Below are 14722 nucleotides of genomic sequence, written 5' to 3'. Positions count from 1 at the left end.
TATTTATATATGCAATTCAAAAGGGTCACCAATGACAGGTTTTATTGCAATTTGTCCAAATATGTATCAGGAAAAATATAAAAAATCAACAAAAAATCATTGAAGCTTGTCAAGGAAAGTCCAACAGTGAGATCTATTTCAATGATTTGTTATAGAAAAGTCTTATGTTCTTCTGAAGGAAAAAAATGCAAGATAATACAGTTTTTCACATGTATTAGAAAGAAAATATGGAAACAAGAAGACTATTTTCATGTAATTTTTTATAACACTAAAAACAAAATAAGCTTCATATTTATCAGTGTTTATTATGCCCTTCTATACATACTGTTTATTACAGTATTACTATATAATCCAATTTCTACTTATAGTAAGATTAAAATGTGATGCATGTGAAAACTGTTGCGATGCGACACACTGGTGGGTCACATCGCAGCACCGATGTGGGTTGTATCGCAGGGAACGTTTTAAGTGGGGTTTATAAGAAGAATTTGGATGTCCATGACATTAGTTCCAGTGTGACCAGGCTTGAAGTGATACTTTCCTGAGCTTAGCTGAGAAAAGTAGTCATATGAAGCATTGTCTTGAAGAAATTTCTCAGGTATCAGGTCTTGATCCCTTGCCTCCAAAACTTGGGATCTGTTGATGCAAGACATTATGAGTTATCCACATTCATTTGCCTAATTTAGCTTTTGATGAAGAAATCTTGACTTTTGAAAGAACTGTTCATTACTATACTAGTTTGATGCAATGATAAGTGTCTGTAATAATTAACCCACACAAAAATATAGGAAAAAAAATCACAGATGCAGATTTGTTTGTCTTAAAATAATATCTGAAAAAGGTAACAGAATAGCCCTATCTCATTTATAAGAATCCTGGAAAGGAAAGAAATTCCAAATAAAACCTTAAACATTCAGGTGAAAAAACTGTCATCACTGAAATGATAAGAGAGCCTTCAAGAACAATGATGCATAACATAACATAACATAAATAATAGGATAACAAAGGGCCACAAGGACCCATCTAGGTTATCCTGTATCAGTCGACAGGATGTCATCAGTACTTAAAGATACACTTACAAGTACACAATACATTATATACTAATTCTAAATATTTTGCCCATTAACAGGGCTAAGTCCTGCAGCGAAATCCTCTACAATCTGTGATCCCCATACATGGGGATCATGTCTTGTTTAACTATAGTAAATTTCTTATAAAAACTATCATGCAGCGCTATACATAATTATAAATCTAATAAATTTAAGTGCTTATCTAATCTGTTTTTAAACATTGTCAAACTAGTGTTATTTACAACCCTCTCTGGCATGTGTTATGATACTATGAGAGCAGCTGAACATCCCACCCACAGGAAATGAGTACCATCTAAATAGCACAGCAGCCTGAAATTATGTTGGTGTCAAACTTGTGCTACCTTTCAAAGTAGGCATGTTTCTGTTCATCATGTTTAACTCATAAGAAGTCAGCATTGATTTACCTTCCACACCCAGGTCACCAAAAATGCAGTTATTTATCTATTTACTTATTTTTAGCCCATTTAACTCAAAATGGTTAAAAAATTATATACATAAAAAAGGTTTAAGATGGTTGGGTGCATTTGTTTTACACTGTAATGTGTATTTTTTGGAGATATGGAATATGTTAATGGGATTCTGTAAGATTTGGAACAGATTAATGGGATTTCTATTATTTTTTATGAGAAAATATGTTACTAGCAATGAGCTTCCAGGCTACATAAAGATCCCTGGAAAGAAATTTACTATCTAAAGTATTATTACAATATATATATATATATATATATATATATATATATATATATATATATATATATATATATATATATATATATATATATATATATATATATATATATATATATATATATATATATATATATATATATATATATATATATATATATATATATATAAAGCATAATTACCGAGTAGAAGCATATTGTGATGACCAATAAGTGAGCGCCCCTGCAGCATCTGTGGGACCATCAATACCATCTGTTCCTCCAGACATGAAAAGAACTTCCCCTTTAAAGGATGATTCATTCATTTTCTGTCAAAGACAACATGAATGATAAGATTACCAATTTATTGTTTATGTTTACATTAGTATAAAGCTACCTTATCTTGACAAAACAATAAAAGAATAATCAAATAAATAAATGGAAAAAAAAAATTACTGTCTTTGTCATGTAGGTTTTTTTTCTCTCCATCATAAATTAAATTGTACTTTAATTTAATGTTTCATATTAAAGAGCTTTCCCAAGATTTTCAACTGGAGATCACTAATTTGGTTTCAAAAGTAGGTAACATAACATAACATAAATAATAGGATAACAAAGGGCCACCAGGGCCCATCTAGGTTATCCTGTATCAGTCGCACAGCGACCTCGTCATCAGTACTTAAAGATACACTTACAAGTACACAATACATTATATACTAATTCTAAATATTTGGCCCATTAACAGGGCTAAGTCCTGCAGTGAATTCCTCTACAATCTGTGATCCCCATACATGGGGATCATGTCTTGTTTAGCTATAGTAAATTTCTTATAAAAACTATCATGCAGTGCTATACATAATTATAAATCTAATAAATTCAAGTGCTTATCTAATCTGTTTTTAAACATTGTCAAACTAGTGCTATTTACAACCCTCTCTGGCAATGCATTCCAGAAGTCTACCACCCTATGACTAAAAAAATATTTTCTTATATCTAACCTGCAGCCTTGCTTTCTAATCTTCCTGCCATGATTTCTAGTCCTACTTCCCTCCTCTAAAGTAAAGAAAGATTTCACATCTATGTAGTTTGTATCTGAGAACATTTTAAATAACTCTATCATATCCCCTTATACATCTCCTCTCAAATGAAAACATGTTTAATTCCTTTAATCTATCTCTATACTCCAGGCGCTTTAATCATCCTAGTTGCTCTTCTCAGAATTGCTTCTAACATGTTGATATCCTGCCTATAATGGGGTGACCAGGCCTGTATGCAATACTCTAAATGGGGCCTAACAGGAATTATATAAGCTATGCACCACTTCCTTACTTTTATAACTAACATTTCTATTTATAAAACCCAGGATCCTATTTGCCCTATTTCTTGCTTCTAAATATTGCTTTGAAAATTTCATAGTCCTGTCTATCACTACTCCTAAATCCTTTCCCTCCTCTACTGCCTCTAGCCAACATCCCTCCATCTCATAGCTAAAGTTTGTGTTGTCTTTACCTAAATGCATAACCTGACTTTTTAGAATTAAACTCCATCTGCCACCTGTCTGCCCATGCTGTCTGCCTGTCCAGGTCTCGTTGTATTCTGTAATTGCCCTTTTCACCCTGTACTGCACATGCTATCTTAGTATCATCTGCAAACTTTGATACTTTGCTACTAATTCCTATATCTAAATCGTTAATGTACACCAAGAAAAGAAGAGGTCCTAGCACTGATCCTTGGGGTACCCCACTAACCACTTCCTTCCACTCAGACATTCCCCCATTTAATACTATTCTCTGTTTCCTATCAGAAAGCCATTCACTAATCCAATCAACTAACCTACCCCCTATCCCATGTAGTCTCAGTTTGTACACTAACCTCCTATGTGGTACCTCATCAAACGTCTTGCTAAAATCTAGATATATAACATCTATGCTATTTCCATCATCTAACTCCTTGGTAATATATTCTAAGATATCGAGCAAATTTGTAAGACAGGACCTCCCTGATCTAAAGCCATGTTGGATATCTCTAATTAATCTATTCTCATTTAAATACTCCCAAATACTACCCTTAATGATTTTCTCTAGTATCTTACATACTATACTAGTTAAACTGATCAGTCTATAATTATTCGCATCATCCTTCCTACCTTTTTTAAATATTGGAGTAACATTAGCTAACTTCCAGTCCTGAGGTATCTCAGCAAACCTAAGTGATCTTTCAAAGATTAACTTAAGTGCTTCAGAAATACTGTCTACACCCTCCCTAAGTACTCTGGTATGTAGCTCATCAGGACCACTAGCTTTCCTATCATCTAGTTCAAGAATAAATTTCCTAATAATTCCCGGTTTTATATCAATATTTTCTAAAGTTCTTAAACTACTCGTCACACTGTTTGTAACAGGATTTCCTATTCTTTCCCTAGTAAATACTGAAGAAAATTATTCATTCAATAATTCTACTACGTCTTCATATTGATCCACTACTACACCATCTTTTCTGAGTGGTCCAATCCTATCATTATCTCTTTTATCACTGACCTTGTAATAACTATATAATTTTTTTGGGATCTTTACTCCCAGCTTTAGCTAGTTTTATCTCTGCCTGCCTTTTACTTTTTTTTATAACCTTATTCAAATCATCCCTGACCTGTCTGTACCTAATCAAATCTACATCTTCCCCACTTTTCTGCAACTCTCTATATGCCCTCTTCTTCTCTCTGATCTGTCTACCTATCTCGTGAGTCCACCATAATGGCTTCCTGTTTCTCTGCCTTATATCTTTGTAAGGGAAACACTGCAGTATAGTTTATTTTTAAAAGATTCTGATTATTTTGACTTCTAAACAGTTTCAGATCTATCAGCAAATGTCACTACTGTGGAAAACCCAATATGCACAAGCCTTATTATTTCTACAACTTTACCTTCTCGATGTTGATGCTAAATGACAAGACCATTTCTTGATTCCTTCCTCCTTGGCCAGTTCCAGTGACAGTAACAGTTGTCTCTCCTCCAAATATAAGCCACAGAGGGCATCTTAGTTGCTGACATTTGGCTACAGTGTCCTTGATGATGCTCTTTTTATTTATATCTATGCATAATTCCTGAAGTATTTCTTCACAAAGCAGGTCAGCCTTCTGCTCACCTTCAATCATATTTGTGAGCACTGCTGCCAGAGATGCTATCTTAGCTCCTACCTCAGCAGCCTCACCATTTAGTGATGATGATAATATCAATGCTTTAGAAGGTATGTCTCCATTATAATTCAGGGAAGTTTCAATTGCAGATAAAGCAGTTTCATTGCTGCCAATGACATTGTTGCTGACATGGGAGAATTCTTTTTTTGGTGCTGTTCCAACTTGAAGAGACTGATAAATTTTATCTGTAATTTGTATGCTATATTTTTGCAAGACCTTAATGGCAGCTTCAGGAGGATCTCTATTTACCACTGTGGGGCCACTGGCTATTATATCAAGAGGATTGCCAATAACATCAGATAGTATTAGGGAAGCAACTTTTGCCTTTGTCATGTGTGCAATGCCTCCCCCTTTAGTGACTGATAGAGCCTTTCTTACAGTGTTAAGCTCAAAGATGTTTGCACCACCACGACTTAAAGTTTTAATAATGGCAGATTTCTCACACAGTGTGAGAGGAGGAGCAGGGTATGGAAGGAGAGCAGAGCCTCCACCTGATATCAACACAATGAGGAGATCTTGTTCTGTAAGACTTTGCACCAAAGATACTATCCTTTTTGAAGCAGTAAAGGCAGCTTCATCAGGAATGTTGTTCATTGCACCCTCTAAACATTCTATTACATTACTTGAGTATAATGAGGAATGAAGATAAAATTTGTCCTTTATTCCAACAGGAACACTAAAAATTCCCTTTTGTAAATGAGATCCAGTATTAGATACTTTCAAAGCATTTTCAATAGGACTAATCATTTCAATAACAGCTTTTCCAAAGCCAATTACATAAACATTATTCTTCAAGTCATATTTGGCATTACCAATAACAAGCTTTTCACCATCTCTTTTAACAACATTTCTCACTATTTCTTTGGGATGAACAGAATCTACTCCAGTCATGAAGACTCTCCATATTTTGGAGATATTGTCATGGAAATGAATGGCCATAGCTTTTTGCATTATGGGAAACTCAACTGTTTTCTTTTCTTCTTCTTCTTTCTATATACCAAGTCTGAAAACCAGGAAAGTCAAAAGATAACATTAGATGACAATACCAGTTTCAATAAATTACATTTATGGAAATAAAGATGAGAATACAAGTATACACACACACACACAAACACACTCACTGTCGCTGACAGAGGACGGCTCGTCTCCGGCTGCGGACGGGAAGAAGTGAAAATACCTATGGTGTTACAGGGCCCGGGTACCTCTGAGTTAGTGTCCTGTTGATGTCCTACTGTCGCATAGTGTTGAAAGTGAGGGATACGGAGAGTGGTCCCTGAGAGGAGAGTGTGGGCGGTGATTGTTTTGGCTGTAATCAGCTGACGATAACAAACATGGTGGCTACTCCTAGACAACCCAAGGATTTTGAAGGTTTTGTAACTACTCCAAGAGGACTGGAGAAATTAAATATGGATGCAAGAATCCAGGCACTGGAAAGTAAGTTCCTAAGCATTTTGTCCATAGAAGAAAAACTGGATAGAGTTATATCATAGCCAAGAATGATTCGTTCAAAAAAGAGATCTATTTGTTAATGATAGCGAATAAAGAGCTATTGAAGGAAAAAGTAGAGATGGAGAAGGAAAACCAACAACTAAGGAAACAATGTGAAGAGATGAAGGCTAAACTCCTAGAAATGGAGATGAAAATATCCGAAGGGGACTTGAGGATGGAGGAATGCCTTAATCTAATTGATGCCAGGATGAAAGAAGTGAACATGAACATCAGGAGGTACAAAGGTCCTTTAGGGAGAAAGTGAAAACTTAAGGACTCTGAGAAAACCAAAACAATTTACATAAGAAGAAATATGTCACAGGATGAGCGAATGAAAATGAAAGAGCTTGTAACTGAAGTGAAAGAGAGGAATGACGAAAGAACAGAGGAGGAAAAGACCAAGTTTTTTTGGAGGATGAGAAATGGGAGGCTAGAGAAGTGGTGGATAAAACAGGCGGAATAGACATTACATGGAAGAAAGAGACTAGGAATGGAATACAAGTGACTTACATGAATATAGATGGATTTCTGTCTAAGAGGCTAGAATGTATGGATTACCTAAGAAATAACGAACCGGACATAATGTGCGTAGTGGAAACAAAGCTAAGGCCCAAAATAAAGCTAGACTGGTTTGATGCAAAACACTACAAAGTATGGAGAAATGATAGAAAAAATAAAGGAGGTGGTGGTATAATGGTTCTTATTAAGAAAGATATGATAGTGAAGGAGGTGAACTATAGTAAGAGAAATGAGGAAGTGATAAGTATGTTTATAACAGATGGCAAGAGGGACATTAATATTATAACAATATACATACCACCCAAAACCAATGCTTGGGAATATGAACAGTACCAAATGGTGATGAGAAATACTTTAGACAGAATGAAGCAAGAACTCATCAGAAAGGATAGAGTGATGATAGTTGGAGACTTTAATTGTAAAGAAATATTGTGGGAAGACTATGAAGTGGTGAACGGTGGTGGGTGGGCAGAGGAATTGTTAAAGGTAGCAACAAATAACTTGATGACACAGTGGGTGAGATCACCAACAAGGTGCAGGGAACAAGATATTGCAGCAAGGTTGGATTTGGTATTTACCAGGAGCATCTCTCTAAAAGAGGAAATTGAACATAAATGTGCCTTGGGAAGAAGCGAAGCTTTGAGCTGGATACGGAATTAAGCATGAATAAGATTGTGGAACGCAGGGAGGAAAAATTAAATTATATTAGGGCAAATTATAACCATATAAGGGAGTTCTTTAATGAAATTGACTGGTCCGTGGTATACCAGGAAAGGAATATGCAATTGAAGTACGATAAATTTATGGATTTGTATAACTCTGCTGTAAAAAAGTTTGTGCCATATTACAGAAAGAGGACTTTAAATAATAAACGGTGGTTTAATAGAAATTGTGAAGAAGCAAAAAAGAACAAAGAAAAGGCATGGAAGAAACTTAAGAAAAACAGTGATGTATTATCAAGAGAAGTTTACAAAACAGCAAGGAATAGATATGTTGAAGTAAGGAGAACAGCACAGAAGGAATATGAACAGAGGGTGGTGGTAAACTGTGATAGTGACCCAAAATGTTTTACAAATTCATAAATGGAAAACTAAATATAAGGGAGGCAATAGAAAAGGTAAAAATGGGAAGAAGTATATGAGGATGCTGGAGATATAGCTGAAATTTTGAACGACAACTTTTGCAAAGTGTTTACAAAGGAGGAGCATTTTATGGGAGGAAGGCCTACGGAAATAAAGCAAATGCAGGACATCATGGTTACTAAGGAAGATGTAAGGAAAATTATAAGCAATCTGGATATTAATAAATCAATGGGGCCTGATGGCATATCTGGGAGGTTGCTAAATGAATGTAAGGATCAATTGTTGAACCCGTATTTGATATTGTGGAAACCTCCATATGAACAGGATTAGTCCCGAAAGAGTGGAAAAGAGCTGACATTGTGCCTATATATAAGAATGGTAGTAGAATGGAACCGCTAAATTATAGACCAGTATCGTTGACTAGTATATTGTGCAAGGTATGTGAAGAAGTAATTAAAGCTAAGTGGAGTGAGTATCTAGAAAGTGAAAACATTCTGAGTGAAAGACAGTTTGGTTTCAGAAAAGGAAGATCGTGCGTATCCAATTTATTATGTTTTTATTCAAGAGTGACTGACATACTACAACATAGAGAGGGATGGGTGGATGCTATCTACCTGGACTTGAGAAAGGCCTTTGATAAAGTACCACACAATAGACTGATGTGGAAACTAAAGAAGATTGGAGGAGTAAATGATAAACTAGCAAAATGGATGGAAAATTACTTAATGGGAAGAGAAATGAGAACAGTGGTGAGAGGAAGGAAGTCCGAGTGGAAGAAGGTAACCAGTGGAGTTCCACAAGGGTCAGTGCTTGGTCCCATCATGTTTTTGATTTATGTTAATGATATGCCAGTAGGAATTGACAGTTACATGAACATGTTTGCGGACGATACTAAAATTATGAGGAGAGTAAAGAATGTGGAAGATTGTAACAAGTTACAGGAAGATCTTGATAAAATATATGAGTGGAGTAAGGAGTGGCAGATGGAATTTAATATAGACAAGACCCATGGGAAGAAGTAGATACAGACCAAACAGGGATTACAGGCTGGGTGATGAGAAAATTAAAGAGACCAATGAGGAGAAAGACTTAGGAGTAACTGTGCAAAACACCTTGTCACCAGAGAAACACATTAACAAGATTTTTTGGAAAACATATAACATCCTTCAAAATATTGGCCTTGCGTTCCACTACCTAGATGAAGGAATGATGAAGATATTATGGACCTTAATAAGACCCCAGTTAGAATATGCAGCTTGTGTCTGGTCACTGCATATGAAGAAAAAATGTGAAGAAGGTAGAAAGGGTACAGAGGCTGGCAACAAGGATGGTACCAGGACTCAGGGAGTTAGACTATGAGGAAAGACTGAGGAAGCTGGGGCTGACCACATTAGAAGAGAGAAGAACAAGAGGAGACATGATAACTATGTATAAATTGGTGAACAAGATTGACATACTGGACAGAGAGTTGATAAAGGTGACCACAAGTAATCATGTCCAAGGACATGGAAAAAAGCTAATAAAAGACATCTGTCTAAATGACGTGAGAAAATACAGTTTCCCGCATCGTAGCATTAATAAGTGGAATAAACTGAGCAGTGATGTCGTTGATGTGGTGTGTGTCAATCAGATGAAAGAGAGATATGACAGGAATGGACAAGGAGACAGGACATAGAGAGCTTAGCTCGGGCCCTGTAATACACAAATAGGTAAATAGGTAAGTACACACACACACACACACACACACACACACACACACACACACACACACACACACAGTGGTATTCGGGAGGAATCCTGGGGAGATAGATTGATGAACCTAATGATAGATAATATGATGGACCAAAGAGTAAAGGAAAACACAAGATTCATAGGAAATGATGAGCCGGCAAAATTGGACCTGGTTTTTACAAAGGGTATATAAATGAACGATGATATAAGACATAAGTGCCCATTGGGAAAGAGTGACCATGTAATATTAGAAATGGATATAGAAGAGGGAAAGGAAGATAGAGACGAATCATACAAAGGAGACTGATTAAACTACAGAAAGGCTAATATTGAGATCCTCAAGAACTATTTTAAAAACGTTAACTGGGAGGAGATGGAAAACTCAGAGAGGGTGCAAGAGAAATGGATGGATGGATGGATTGTTTTAATTTTAGGCGCCGCAACTACAAAGGTCATGTAGAGCCTCTACAATATATTAATTAAGACAATATTGATAAAAAATTAAAAACAATTAAAAACAATAAGAAAAAAGGTAACTCAAAAATCTAAAATTACAATAGTTAAATAAAACATTAAAAATACATATAATAAAATTAAATAAAATTCACACATTGGGGAGAAGCCCAGCTTCTCCCAGGTATTTGTACACGTCATGGCCTGGGGCCAGACATGCTGGACCAAGCACCTTTGAGAGATAGTAGACACCGTTATCGTTACCGCGACACCGGTAGAGGTAGCGGTGTCATAACTCGATTAAACTAGGGCACTCTACCAGAAGGTGCCGCATGGCGAGCAGCACCAAGCAGTCATCACAATAAGGTTTTGGGTCCCTGGTCAACAGGTACCTTTGTGTAAGGGACGTGTGACCTATGCGCAGACGGGCCAATAAAGTCTGTGCACGGGGATCCCGGACATGGGTGTATGTCCAGTGAGGGATAGTGGAAGTAGTGATCTCTCCCATTTTCGAGGTTGTGACCCCTGTTAGCCATCTCCTCTGCCAAATTGCTGCAATCGCCACGCGAATAAAATGAAATAGGTCTCCAAACGGAACAGGGGCAGGAGATGGAGCGCGACTTGCTGCCTCTTTAGCAAGGCAATCTGCGTGTTCATTCCCGGGAACACCTACGTGACCAGGGCCCCAACAGAACCCAACACAATATCCTCGTTTGGTAAGAAGATATAGCCACTCCAGGGCTGATAAAACCAAAGGGTTAAGGGAGACAGTGCAAGAGAGAGCAGTAAGAGCACTGCGACAGTCACTAAAAATTGTAAAAGACGAAACAGGAAGAGTAAAAATGATCTGTAAAGCTAGGACTATGGCAGACAGCTCCGCAGTAAAAATGGACGCCACTGAAGGAAGGCTGCCACACCGATAAAAACAGGGAAAAACCACACTAAACCCAACGCCTGCGTCGGATTTGGAACCATCAGTAAAACCGGGGATATCATCAGAATGGATAAAAAAAGTGTTCTAAAAACCGTGTGTGGGACAGAGCTGGCAGAAAATCCTTCTTGCCATCCATGGCAGGAGGGCATAATGAGATAACAGAAACCTGCCAATAACCAACTCGTGGGAGCCGGAAAGAGTACACAGGAGTGGGGTCGATAGATAATTCTGCCATGAGATTCGCGACTCGATGGCCAAAAGGTTTAGGTAGACTAGGTCTAGTGACATACGCCTGCGAACGTGAGTCCCGCAATATTAACAGACAAGGGACAGAATCAGGAATACGGTGGGTGTGAAACCAACATCGGAGCATCGAAGACTGGCGCCGGAGGTCAAGCGGCCAGAAACCAGCATCCACTAGAAGGCTAGGTATTGGAGATGTCCGAAATGCACCCGTAGCCAAGCGGACCCCAGCATGATGCACGGAGTCAAGCGTGCATAGTCGTGCATCTGTTGCGGATGAGTAGATCTCACAGCTGTATTCCGGCTTGGGAAGTATAAGTGTACGGTGAAGAAGCAGCAATGTGTCCCTGTCCACACCCCAAGAGGTGCGACTTAAAACCCGAAGAAGGGATAATGCCTGCCGACAAGATGCCTTAAGAGAATGGAAATGGGGAACTCAAGTGAGACGGTTGTCAAATAAAAGGCCAAGATATCGAGTCGCCAACATGCATGAGAGGCGTCTATTGGTGAGGTATAAATCAGGGTCTGGATGGACACCATGGTTGCAACAAAAATGCATGACTACGGTCTTCGAGGTGGAAAATTGAAAACCGTTCATGTTGGCCAAACTGAACACCCTATTGATCGCCAGTTGGAGCTTGCGCTCAATCAGAGACATCCTAGCAGCAGCAAATGAAATACATAAATCATCAACATATAAGGAGCTGTGAATGCCATCTAGAAGAGTATCTATCACACCATTAATGGCGACTGCGAATAGTGTAACACTAAGAATACTTCCCTGTGGGACACCATCATTTAGAACAGTAGCCTCGAAGAGAACACTCTCAAATCGAACCCGTAAAAGACGTCTGGATAAAGACTGCTGAATAAAAATAGGAAGGTGGCCACGAAGGCCAAAATTAAACAAAGACTGTAAAATGCCATGACACCAAGCCATGTCGTAGGCCTTCTCCAGGTCAAAAAACACTGTTACTTGATGGTGGTGATTAGTGAAGGCCTCACAAATAGAAGACTTTAAGGATAAAAGAGCATCAGTAGTAGACCTCATCTTTCGGAAGCCGTACTGTACCGATGACAAGTACAGGCAACCCCCGTTTAACGAAGGGGTTACGTTCCTAAAAAACACTTCGTTAAGCGAACCGATTATAACAAGTTTAACCCCTGATTTGAACTTCCATTGAGAGTAAGCAAAGCGAGAGTGCATCATAGTACAGTAAAAGGTTTAATGAAAGTAAAAATTATGAAGTTAAACATTTAGGTAGTTTAATTTGTCATTATAATGTACACTAATGTATGTATGTACGTAACTTTATAATGTTGATGATCTTAACTTTATGAAGGGAGGAAGAGTTAAACGGGAAAGACACTATCCGGCAACCTGTGGAATGTAAACAAAGTGCGCATCATTGTACTGCATACAAAACTTATGTACCACATTTCCACAAGGCTTTCCATTTTATCCATTGTAGAGTCACGAGTTCAGGTGGTTCTTTTAGCTTGCAAGGAAGATACGGTCTCACCAGCCTTCTTCATAAAGTCTGCTGACTTAAAAATAGAGACAGTATAATATGGAGTCAAGATGGTGGCCAGCACTGCTATAGTTTTCTTGCTTCTCTCGTGTCTGTGAATAATATCTAGCTTCACTTGGAGAGTAAGAGACTTCCTGATCTTCTTACGAACAATTGGCCAATTGCAGGGCGTTTTGGTGGTAAGTTGAGCTAGGGAAGACAAGCTGCTGCTGATGCTGTTATGTTTTGACTGGGGAGTGAGTGTTGTGCGTGTTGTCCACGAGAGGCTTGATCTTGATCTTGATCTTTATTCTATAGGTGTCCCAGGATTTTTCCTGAGGCAGGCCTTAGTACCAGCAGCTCCTGGTGTATTCAAAAGCCTGTCAGCTTGCGTGATATGGTGGGGCTTTCAAATTTGGAAAAAATTACCTGGATAAAACTTCGTTAAAGCGAGTTTGGTGTTCGTTAAATGAGCATATGGTAGTAAAATGAAACCTTCGTTGTAGCGAAATTTCGTTGTGTGAACCTTCGTTAAACGGGGGTTGCCTGTACTTCCCCCTCTCCAAGTACCACACGAGTCTAACATTTACCATCTTTTCTAACACTTTACAAATGCAGGATGTCAACAATATAGGACGGTAGTTCGTAGCCTGAAGATTATCTTTCCCAGGCTTTGGAAATGGGAGAACCACTGCGACAGCCCAAGAAGTTGGAAAGTCACCAGTATGCCAAATCATATTATAAAGATTTAATAAAAAGTTAAAAGCACTGTCAGACATGTGGCACAAGAAGGCATAAGGAATATCATCTGGGCCAGGAGAAGAGTTGTGACACTGGGACAAAGCAGTCCGCAACTCGGAGGCAGAGAAGGGGACATTATAGGACTCTCCTCCAGTGGAAGAAAAATTTATGCCGAGAGATTCCATTCTCTGGCGGTGACATGCGCCTGGGGCTGCAGGATCCTTCCGGGAAACACTGTCAAAGTGCTCCACGATGAGGTCGGTGACAGTCTTAGGGTCTGCCACCGTTCGCCCAGCAGACAACAAAACTGGTGGGGAAGGAGGAGAATACTTTCCAGCAATTCAGCAGACTTTGTTAAAGACATCTGTAAGAGGGGTGCGGGCATTAATGGAAGATACATAAGCTTTCCAAGAGGCTCTTTGTGTCTCTTTCAAAACGTGGCGGGCCCGAGCTCAGCAGCGTCGAAAAGCTTCCAGGCACTGCGGGTCCCCACGATGTCGCTGGAGACGAGAGAAAGCTGCCCGTTTCGCTTTCACAGCGTTTGTGCATGCTGCGTTCCACCAAGGAACGGGACGCTTAGTAAAGCAACCGGACGTCCTAGGGATTGTCTGAAGCACTGCGGAATGTAAAAAATCAGTAAAATAATCAACTGCCTCAGCACAAGTAGAAAAGTCAGCCAACGGACGGATAAAAGAGCTAAGATTTGTGAATCGAGGCCAATCTGCCTTGTCTAAAACCCAGCGTGGGGGCCAGGACTGTGGCTCAGAGTTCACAGATTGTAATAAAATCGGAAAGTGGTCACTACCGTGTAAATCCGGTAGGACCCGCCAATTAAAATCAAGGAAAGAATTAGATGTACACAGAGATAGATCAATAGCTATAAAAGTCCCAGTAGGACTATGGAAATGTGTAACGTCCCCAGAATTTAAAACCTCCAGTCCCTCATCCTCAATATAAGAACCGATTAAAACCCCAAAAGGATTACTAGCACCTTCATCCCACAATATGTGATGGCTGTTAAAATCTCCCAACAAGAGGAAAGGCGGAGTCAACTGACGCACCAGGCCGTCA

The 14722-nt window shown here is 38.7% G+C and overlaps 1 protein-coding gene across 2 annotated transcripts in view; it reads right to left on the bottom strand.

Annotated features, from left to right (window-relative positions):
- Positions 1 to 285: 285 nt before the first annotated feature.
- LOC123504004 (glycerate kinase-like) overlaps positions 286 to 14722 on the bottom strand; it is a 31223-nt gene continuing 16786 nt past the window's right edge. The window contains exons 1-4 of one of the 2 annotated variants that reach the window (XM_045254203.1): positions 6071 to 6128; positions 4677 to 5952; positions 1961 to 2085; positions 286 to 636 (exon numbers count right to left, since the gene is read on the bottom strand). In XM_045254203.1, the coding sequence (XP_045110138.1) occupies positions 465 to 636; positions 1961 to 2085; positions 4677 to 5900 (1521 nt within the window). In that variant the 5' untranslated portion in view covers positions 5901 to 5952; positions 6071 to 6128 and the 3' untranslated portion in view covers positions 286 to 464. Of the gene's footprint in view, positions 637 to 1960; positions 2086 to 4676; positions 5953 to 6070; positions 6129 to 14722 lie in introns of those variants that run through there. The other variant, XM_045254202.1, reaches the window with a different exon arrangement.

The sequence above is a fragment of the Portunus trituberculatus genome, chromosome 15, assembly GCF_017591435.1.
Source record: "Portunus trituberculatus isolate SZX2019 chromosome 15, ASM1759143v1, whole genome shotgun sequence".
NCBI lineage: Eukaryota > Metazoa > Arthropoda > Malacostraca > Decapoda > Portunidae > Portunus > Portunus trituberculatus.
This window is presented reverse-complemented; position numbering and strand designations above follow the sequence as displayed.